The following is an 11179-nucleotide window of genomic DNA, read 5'->3' on the forward strand; positions in this document are numbered from 1 at the left end:
TCTTCTTCTCTCTGTGACTTTCTGCGTGTATATGTGTGTATGTACATGTGTGTATCTGCATGTGTGTATCAGTGTATGTGTGATCCACTTATGAGCGGATCAATACTTTACAATCTGGTTTTAAAAGTCCACCTCTCCGACTGTCTTTTTATATGTCTCCGTCTTTTTTTTTTCTGTCTCACCCTCCATTTTTCAATCTCTTTTATTCTCTTTATGTGTGTCTGCAGGATGAAAACTAAATTGCTTGTGAAAGAGAGAAAAGTCTACAACTGTGATGTTTTTTCAGCTTTCACTGAAAGTTTCTTCTCCACAGCTGATCTATGAATCTCCTTATGCTGCTGCATTGACAATAAATCAGCTCCATACACGTGTGCCTGTGTATGTATGTGCGTTGTGTGTGTTTGTGTGTATGAGAGTGTATTGATTGTTACTTTGTACCATTGTGCGTTTATAGGAGTGTGTGATGTCGAGAATGTTAATTTTTCCCACCAGGCCAATGAATAAGCCAAACTACACAATGTATATGTGCATGTATGTGTGTGTGTGAGACTGTGTGTGAGACTGTGTGTGAATATATGTGTGTGTGTGTGTGTGTGCATGTGGTAGACCATCTGTTTACCAGACTACTCACCATCTTTCCCTCATATCTGTCTGATTTACAATTACTTTCAACTCCTGCCCCTGTTTGAAAGTGTGTGTGGTAAGTTGTGTAAGACATGACCCTTTGCATGTGTTGCTCTGTGTGTGTTTACGCTGTGTGCCGATGCATATTTGCGCGTGTGCACTTGTGAGTACGTTTAATTGCTCGGTCCTTACACCCAGAGGCAACTGTGGCTAGAGCACTGAAAAACCACAGCAGCCAATCAGCTCTCACCGCCGTGACCCTTCACCAGTGACTTCCAGAGAGAAGTCGACCTTGAGGCGGGGTCGGGCAACCGCAGTAACGGATCGCGTTTCCTGGGTCACATGTTGAAGCGATCAGCCAATCGCGAGGTCACGGAAGGTCATCTCTGCCCAATAGGAGAAGCGGTTGGACACCAGACGGACCAATTACCAGCCTGCTAGCCTCAGGGTCAGACTAAAGATGTTTTGACTGAAGAACATTGAAGGAGGCAGGAAGGCCGAGTACCTTTGTCCGCACAAAGAAACCGGGACCGGGGCATTTAGACGACAATTAACACAACTCACCAACAAAATCCCTCAACATCTCAGTCTTCCAAACTTCGTCAAAATATTTAAACAAAAATAACGTTCCAGCACTTTCCAGAGTGCTATGAAGTCCATTTCCTCCACTTTACATTGTTATATGAGATTGGTGGAGCTATTTTCTTTGTCTATTCAGTCAAACTGTTTGACTTCTTCTTCCTCTATTTTTCTTTCTTTTCTGTTGTTGCATTTAATTGTATTTTCTAATATTATTCTATTTATGTTATTGCTGTTTTTTTTAATAAAACATGCTACATGAATTAAACTTGTCCTGCCTTCATTCAGAACTAATGATGTGGCTGAAGCTTGAAACACAGAACCCATCACTCCTTTTTTTTGTGGCATTTTTCATTTTGAAGAGGAAATATTAAAGCTTTCACGAACTTGACACCAACATTAAAACTGACAATTTATCCATGCTATCTTTTTTTCATCTTCATTGATCAGGCTTAAATCCTCATCTTTATCTTTGGTTAATTGGGTCATTAAATGTCTCGCACCCCAAAGAATTTATGCAGCAGCTGTTTTTCTTTTCTGTCTCTCTCTCTGTGAATGACGTCATCATTATGGTGTGATGGAGCCATGTTGAGCGGATCAATACCAGACATCACATCACCTCCATCCATTTCCACATGTATGTGCGAACAAATTGAGCAAACACACACACACACACACACACACACACACACACACACACACACACACATGCTTTCTTCCTCTTTCTCCCCCTTTCCCTCCTCTACTGAATTTAGCAGGAAAACACTCATTCACAGTCAACAGTCCAGTCAGAAATCACACACACACTCTTTCCAACATTATGTGTGTTTGTGTGTGTATTTAACGTGTGTGTGTGTGTGTGTGTGTGTGTGTGTGTGTGCCTGTGTGTGTTAGTAAACTGGGTGTTCTGGATGATTTCACTAATAGTTTCAGTATGGAGGGCTATAAAGAGCAGACTGTTTAATTGTAGCTGGTTTTAACGAGCCTCTGATTATGGCAACATTCTAACGAGTGCGGGTCGTTAATGTTGACTAATCTACAGTCATTAGTTCAACACTGTCTGGCCTGAGAGTGAACTGCAACTCATAGACGCTATTTACACACATACATGCAGACACAGTCAAACACGCACACACAGAGTGGCATATGCAAAAAATACATTTATAACAACAAATATCAAAATAAAAGAAGAAAAATCACAACTGTATGCTTAAATCAAGAGCTTGTACAAGCGTGTTTGCATGTACGGCCGACCTACCTGTGTATATGAACCTTCCTGGTGTGCCTTTGCAGAACTGTTTGGACTTGTAAGACAGAGTGACCTCAACGACCCCGGGGATGTGTCTGGGAGGCGTCTGCACCCGGATGGCGTGCGGCGTGATCAACTACAGAAGGAAGGAAAGGCAGGAACAAGAGTCAGTTCACAAAGAAACACATCGCCTCATCGGGATCAAAAGCGAGGTGACAATGCGACTGGTGCTCGGTCAGTTGTGACAAAGTCACTACAATCACTGGGATAACCTTTAGAGTTTCTTTGACACCAGACAACTTGATTTTTTGCTGGGAGGTGTTGTTTACTCCAACTAAAACACATCTGCAGCAAACAAGCAAAGAATTGTTTTTTCCCCCTGGAAATCTGACCCTGGATCCAGTTTTGACCATCACTGTATGTTATTCTTTGAGTGTGTTTTGCAAGAGTTTTCTTGCTGGAGCTCTACTCTAAAGTTTATTTTACTTTGTGGGTTGCATTTACACTTGTTAATGTGGTGAAAGACATCTCTAACTGAGCTGTATTTACATTTGGATTTGGTGCATTTTTGCATTAATCTGATTACAGGCCCTGAATCTGAATTTGATGCTTGCAGCGAACACAGTTTCCTTTTTCTCGTTTTAGCTCAGATTGAAAAGGAGATGCTCATATATCCAATGTATACATGGATATGTGGAGTTAATGGACATGTATTATTTGAAATCCTGTAAACAGACATGCTTTTTGCTTTCGGGCTTTTGATCCACAACAGTCTATTGTTATCTCATGTGGATTGGACCAAATGTTTGGCATGCCACAAAAAATGAAAATCAACAGGCTACTTTAGATACAATCAGATTTTCCAGCGTCCGTGCTGATACCAGGTGAAAACGAGTAATTATATTGAGCTGTGTGTGACAAACTCAACTTTTTACCATCACAGTTTTATGGATGGTTTTCAAAAATAGTTTTTACTATTTGGCCAAGATTTGGGAAAAATCTGTAGGTAGGAGGGACAGCTGCAGACAAACAAAACTTGGCAAACATGCAATCACTTTCCACCAACAAATTTTTCAAACTGTGTTTTTTTGCTTCAGAATCAATAATCAGGTTGAGTGCAAATGAAACATTTGGTTGGCCAAAATCCATTAGAAGCCAGTCTGAGGAACGCCTGAGAGCTGAGTCAGTTTGAACTGAACTGAACTGAGACTCTGTACACATGTTAGTGTGTGTAAGTGTTGCTCTCAACACTGTAAACAAACCCCTCAGCTCTTAACACACACACACACACACACACACACACACCCCATCCATGTATGCCAGCATGTGCACACACACACTCGGTGTTGTTGTTGGAAGGGAGCCATGGTCGCTCGGCGCACACGGTGAGTGGAGTCAGAAGACAAATAAACATTCTGTAGAGGAGTTGCGCTGGGGAAAAGTACGATGGTGAGCTCTGTATGTGTGTGTGTGTGTGTGAGTGTGTATTTTTGTGAGCATTAAGCCGATGGCTATCAAAATCTGCTGATTTGATCAGTATTCCAGAGAGAAAGAGACAGAGGGAGTGTGGGTGAGGAAGGTAGAGAGGGGTGGCGGTCGCTTGTTGGTGGGGACTCATTAGAGAGGCAAACCTCATTTAGACAAACATTAACACACACACACACGATCACACACAGTTAAGAGCCCGACCATGAGGAAAAAGTATGTTTTCATATTGAATTACTTCCAACGGTCCGAGGGCAAAAACACACCGTTGAGGGGTTGAAACAACATCGAGACAGGATGATGATTGTTGGCAAACTGACCTCGCTCCAAACCAGCATGGTACCAAAGATGACTTGGAGACCATCGAAGAAGTTGTCTCCTATGATGATGACTGTAGCGCCCCCTGTAGTCCACCCCTCGCTGGGACTGATGGCTTTAATGCAGGGAGCTGCTCCTAGAGGCAGGGGAGTAGGATTATAGAAGCCAAAAGAGAGAAGGGGAAAAAGAGTAAGACAAATATTAAATCTGAACAAAATAATTGTGGAAAAAAACCTACAATATCAACATTCACTCTTGAGAGGACAAGTCATGGTTGTAGGAAAACATTTGTTTCCCTGAAAGGCCAATCACTCTCTAAACAGGGAGGGAAATCTGGCTTGAAGCCTCTTCATCCCTGTTGCATCTGCACCTCATATTTCTTCATGCTACACCCTTTGGCTTCTGGCTGCGGTCCAGATCATCACACCATACTTATACACTCAAAACACTGCCAACTCAAAGACTGAGTCCTTTTCAGTTGGCCCTTCAGTGGTGAGGTTTCTCTTTGTAAACTGTTATACAATAGCGCCGTGAGAGAATAAATTCTGGGCTTCTTTCAGTGGAGTAGAGGAGGACTTTTTAGACACAACGAAATCCAGCAGAGCAGAGAACGTATAGTCAGAATAACCAAATTTAACCCAAATTAAAAACATCAGCTCCACTGTAACACTATTTCCGTGGACCATGAGATGAAGTTGAAAGCTCTGAAGCCTTGTATGTGAAGTTTTAACAATAGGAAAGAACATGCTAAAAAAAAAACAACTTAGCAGACACAGATGAACTGCTAAAAAAAAAAAAGATTTACGCACTTTATTAGGAGACCTCTTTCAAAATACCTTTTTTAGTTATTCTGTGAAGATGACAAACAAACTCAACCATCATGTTGACAGACCCTGTGCTGTTCATTTACTGTTTGTTTAGCCCAAAGCCTGGCTGATATGAGATTACTGCATTTCATTTTTGAAACTAATGATATGACATGGATAAAAACACACACAGAAGGTTCAGTATGCATCATAATACTTCAAACAGAAAGGATGCAGCCAGCTTTATGTCACTTCAGTGTTGTGTGAGAGTTGTGTGTGTAAGCTTGTATCCAATCCCATATCGCAACAATAAAAGCTCGTCTGTCAAAAGCCAACTCTCCTCAAAGTGTGTGTGTGTGTGTGTGTGTGTGTGTGTGTGTGTGTGTGTGTGTGTGTGTGTGTGTGTGATTATCAGTATTCATCTGAATTACAATATCCCTTAGTCTGGGTTTGTTTATGAAAAAGAAGCATAATCATATTAGATCTAGAAACACACACAACCACACACAGAGTATCACACCATGCATTGTGTGTGTGTGTTTGTGTGCAGTGGGTTGGATTAGCCAGATGGAGGGGCAGGAATCACCTGATAGGATTAAACCATCAACCATCTGGTGGCCATGCTGCTTACACTCACACAGATTCACACACACACACACATGCACACACATGCACACACATGCACACACACACACACACACACACAGGCTCTTGTGTTACCGTGTTCTAGGTAAGACTGCGTTCCTTCCACTGGGTCGAGCCTGCGGGCCCGTCGGCCATGTTTGGAGTTATTGTGGACAAACATGTTGTCTGAGACTGACAGGACGTGTCCCTCCACGCTCACCGTAGTTGATACCACCACCTGGAGAGGAGCAGGAGATGGGACAGGATGGGGTGTGGACAGAGTGAGGGGGAAATAGACGGGAGGAGGGACAAGGCCGCGATGAGATAAAGGAGGAGAGAGTTGGGTGAGACAGGTTCAAGAAGGGGAGGAAAAGGGGGAGATGAGCAAGGAGAGGAAAGAAAGGAGAAGTTGGGGGTTAAGAGATCATTGTGAGGAGGAGTTAAAAGCGTGAAACTGTGAAAAGCTCTTTAAATGTAACCCGTTATCACTGCTATTACAATCACCCTCAACACTAAGTCATTGTGACTGGACTGTGTGTGTATGTGTGTGTGTGTGTCTGTGTGTGTGTGTGGTGTCTATCCTCTTCTGTTCAATAGTTCCTGATGGGTCCGGCCCTTAATTATCTCCCAGGGAAACAGAGCTGTCTTCTGTGGTTCCACTACAATAGAGCTGCACAATTAGAGGCACAGATACTGTCACACACTTACTACCGTGCTACTCTCTCTCTCTGTCCTATCTCTCACACACACACACACACATGCACAGCACAGACGCAACATGCATGCACATGAGAACACACACACACACACACACACACACACACACACACACACACACACACACACACACACACACACACACACACACACACACACACACGTGCCATGGTAATAAATCTATCAGTATCTTCTGGGTGTTCAGTATCTCCACTCAGCCTCAAGTGGTGTCTTCCTGATTGTGTTGTGGCTGTGAAGATAAGGAAATAATAAAGACTGCGCTGCCTTAAATCTTATTCACAACCCCACCACCTCCTTCCTTTCTTTCTTTTTCTTTCTTTCTTTCTTTCTTTCTTTCTGTGTGTATATTTTTGTTCTGACTAGTCAGGGTCAGGGTCTCATGTTTCCTGTAAAAGCGCTGATAGCTTATTTACTTACACAGAAACACACACACACATTCCTGTGTTTATGTGTTACAATAACCATGAAGTTATGTGTGTCAGTGTGCGTTATGTCCAGAGAGGACACGGGGAAACGACAGCTACAGAGTGAGTGAGGGAGAGAGGGACGTGAAAACGCACACAGGAAAGGAGGAATGAAATGGCCAGAGTAAAAAAGCGTATTGGTTTTTACCTGGAACCTCCTCATGTCTCGAGGGTTTCCTGCATTTTTTAGACAGTTCTGGTTGCACTTGAGGAAAAATTTGAGGAAAAATCTGTAAAGACAGAGAGAACAGGCAATATTTGAGGTTAAAAAATGAGCATCAGACCAAGGATTGCTTTCATTCAGAAAATGTGAATTCAAGCTCAACATACAGTACAGACAGAACCCCAAATGCAGACGGAGAAGTTAATATTTCATACTGTTGGAAAGTCAAAATGAATTTCCTTGCGGAATTTCCTTTAGATATGTGGAACATGGTTTTTGTTCTTAAATCCACACCAACTGAGACTGCTTTGAAATGCCACATAAAGGCACTGGAGGGACATACAAGGAGAGAAAAAAAGCAGCTCACTCCAGCAAAACTGGAGTGAAAATATGTGACTATGAGCCAGTTTAAGTTTGAGATAATCTTAGCTTTGACCTCCACTTTTACACTTTTGTGAATTTAACCTTCAGTAAAGATTCAGAAACAATTTCAAGTTGTTTAAGACTTTGAAGTCTTTTATTGCAAAAGTGTTTTTCTGACACTAACCTTGATGTCAAATCATTAAAAAAAAGGGGAACTATGTTGACATTGGGTGTTTGAAACAGGACCATATGTCATGAATCTATATTATAGAATAAATCAAACACACAGATGGCCAACAACAGCTAACAAACACATCCAGGTTGTGTTTTGGTGTGAGCCAGCTGGCCAGCCTGGCACAGGCAAGGAGGCACACGCTCACAACAACGCAGACACACACATTTTCACGTTTACATGTACGTTTGGTTTGTCACATCTGTGTGTGTTACAGCTCAATAAAACCCTTGCACAACCTCACATGCACGTTTTGCTAAACCTTTTCCACACATTTCTCCTTCTTGTAGTTGCATCATGTTTTTGTGCACAAGAGTGTTTTGCTTTTTTAGAATTGCTTGAGTTTCCTTTTATTGCGTAGAATTAGACAGAAAGAAACACACCTGAATGTACAAGGCAGCACACACAGATAAATTCCAAAGCACCTAAAATCCTCAGCAACTCCACAAACTACACCCCCCCCCCAAAAAAAGGATCATCAAGTGAAATCTTCTCTCTATCACAACCAAAATGTTAATGTAAGTTTAACAAAAGTATAACCTATTACACGTGGTTTCATCACATTGTGTCCACACTGTATATTAAAATTGATACAGTGAAACTGCGTACTTAAATAATCTGAACTTTTTTGCAAGTCTGCATCACCTCCATTCCTTCGTGGCAGCGCCTGGTGCTCCTCTGTTCAGGAGATGACAGCACTTGCACTGGACCACCAGAACAAAGCAGAGGTGTGCGCTTCTGTGTGTGTGTGTGAGTGTGTGTGTGCAAACATGTGCTCCATGTGTGTGTATGTGCGAGTGTATGTGTGTGCAGCACAGCCCAGTGGCAGGTCTGAGTGTAAAACTCTGCGTTAACGAGCTCAGGCTTCGTTAGAACACTGGCGCTGGGATTCTGCATGCCTAATTATCATGACCCCTCACCCCTGGGTGACAGCCTATCACAGTGGAGGACAGCCACGGTGACCCCTGCTGACCTCCCACTGTCTAGTCCTTCTCACAACACTAGCATAGCGTTAACACGAACACCTCAGCTGACCCTCCGCTGTACGTTTCTGTGTAAAGGAGGTTGGTTGGGAGGCACACACTCTCCTGCTCATCTGCCTGAAAAATGAAAAGACTAAAGTAGTGGCGGGAAATGGTTCGGATTTTTTAGAAATACTGCACTACAAGTAAAAGTCCTGCATTTACAAATCAGATAATACATACTTAAGTAATCAAACTGAAAAACAGCTGACAGAGTGTTGAATTTAAAGGATTTATTGTTTTAGCTGGTTCAGGTGCTGCTAAAAAGTCAAGCTTACAGTAAGTAAACTGAAATTTGCCTCTGAGATCAGTATAACGAGGCACAAAATGGAAACAGATACACAGATACGACACGCTGGACCTTGTCAGGCAAATGGTACCAATGATGACGATGACCAATCACATTAATTTACTCTTTCATAATCAATTTCATTATAAAATTCAGAGTTTCTTGAGTCACGGTGGGTGGCTGACTCAGTTTTTGTTGCCACAGCAATCCCTGGCCTCATGTTACTCTCACACAGTGTGGTATACTTATTTGAAACTGGGAAAAAAGAGCAATACTCTAAGTTAAGGTTTCACAAAAAGTAGAGAAAAAGTTGGATCAGTCTCTTCCAAATCTATTGTGTGTATCCTTAAATTAATAAAAAACCAAAACAAACATATTTTGATTTGAAAGTTTTTGGAACTTGTACTGTGGACTGTGGAAACGTGGACTTCTTCTACTTCTCTTTTACTGGCCTTGTTGCTGGCTTCATTCATAAGCATAGATGTTCCCTACTAATGGATGACAGCTCCTCAGGGTTCCTTACGTGCTTCGAGTAAATGCATGTCTTTCCACCTTTGCTCTGTGGTCACTGTAAACCTATGTCACCCAAAGGTGAGGGAGAGATGCTCTTGTCTCTGATGCTGCACCTCTGATGCTGCAGAGACAGTGATGACTCAGTGTTTTCACAAACCAAATAATTTCAGTCTGTCGGTGGCTTAGCTCATTGGTGATCTGATGGTATCGCTCGTTATTTTTCATATTTCCATCTACTGCTCGATCTATTTCCTCCTAGAGTGTCTTCTCTCATTGATTGCCAACAGAACATATTCCACATTTTAATGCAGTATGTGTACATTCCTCTTCCCCCTTCACTTGACCCCATCTGGCCTAATCAACTCTGCTACAAAAAGGCCCCGCAGCTACACACACACAGGCACACACACACACAGACACCTTATGTGAATTGATTGGCTGGTCCAGTCACTGGTCGTTAAGAGGCCTCCAATTAAACCGGGCAATTATAAGAGACTGAATGACTGTGGGGGAGGGGAGCAGTTCCCCCCCTCTCTCCACTATCTCACTCCCTCTCTCAGAAGCACGATCATGTTCAAGTGATAACAGCGCTGTTGACCTTTGCTATGCTGTGAGTACCACACTCAGAGAGCTGACCCGACACCATCCCTGCATGCTGCAAACACACAAAGAGACACACACACACCATCTGGGCAGGGGAGTGTAAGAATGGTAGCGAATGGAGAGTAAAAGAAACAACGTAGGAAGAAAGAGAAAAGATAACACAAGCTTCTTACTATCTTTTTACACGATTATTATTATGGGCATTTTGCCTTTTTTAGATATCCACAGTGTAGACGGGAAACATAAGACAGAGCGAGAAAAGTATATGAAAAGCAACAAGAGGCACCTGTCAGAACTGAGCTTTGTCACCACTAGTCCACCAGGCCAAGCCCACGCTTGTCTGTTTACTTAGTGAGTGTATTGCCAGACAAGATTGTCAATATTGGATGATTTTGCAAAATTCTGAATAACATTCAATTCTGTTTTTGTAATGTCAAAATTTTGGAAAATTCTCACTTTCTACAATTTCTACACATGGCAGCTACAGTATGGTCACATTTAGGCAAAGGTTGTAGGAAACTATGGCTACACTACCGCCTTTTTAGTCCTCTGACCAAATAATCTCAAATCTCTAACAATCTCTGAAAGGTTTTTGCAAGCTGACAAACTACAATAATATAAGAAAAGGTCAGAGATGTTAGCTGAGCAGCAGCCTTTTGATCGTATCAAGGGGCAGTCATGCACAGCAGTTCAATAAATGCAATTTAAGCTGCTAGTCATGGTAAAGAAGGTGTTTTAAAAAAAAAAAAACCATGTTTCATATGACACCCGAGGACAACCTCAAAAGGTTTGAATTACAGTCAGTAAAATATGAAGGCTTAATTAAATCGATGACTCCTATTTAGTTCCTGTAAATGAATCATCATGACGATGATTGTTGTACGCAAGGGTCTGCAAGCACATGTTACTGGATCCTTATCAGTGTCAGTGGTTGCATCTGTGCTTTAACTTCTATGACAAATCAAAATGTCTGCTGTGAAATGGATTTTTTTTGGCCATCGAAAAGTCAATGACATACTGTATGTTCATCACACTATACTGTACTGTAGTGTCATACAAATCTGATATGGTGAACGTGTCAGCAGACACTGATTACTTACAAATCCA

The 11179-nt window shown here is 42.0% G+C and overlaps 1 protein-coding gene across 1 annotated transcript in view; it reads right to left on the reverse strand.

The window, feature by feature from the left end:
* LOC139212788 (transcription factor COE1-A-like) overlaps window positions 1-11179 on the reverse strand; it is an 82895-nt gene that overhangs the window by 20635 nt on the left and 51081 nt on the right. Inside the window, exons 7-10 of the mRNA XM_070843320.1 lie at window positions 7036-7117; window positions 5782-5923; window positions 4258-4391; window positions 2462-2588 (exon numbers count right to left, since the gene is read on the reverse strand). Coding sequence (XP_070699421.1) covers window positions 2462-2588; window positions 4258-4391; window positions 5782-5923; window positions 7036-7117 — 485 coding nt within the window. The remainder of the gene's footprint in view (window positions 1-2461; window positions 2589-4257; window positions 4392-5781; window positions 5924-7035; window positions 7118-11179) is intronic.

The sequence above is a fragment of the Pempheris klunzingeri genome, chromosome 14 (genome assembly GCF_042242105.1).
Source record: "Pempheris klunzingeri isolate RE-2024b chromosome 14, fPemKlu1.hap1, whole genome shotgun sequence".
Taxonomy (NCBI): Eukaryota; Metazoa; Chordata; class Actinopteri; order Acropomatiformes; family Pempheridae; genus Pempheris; species Pempheris klunzingeri.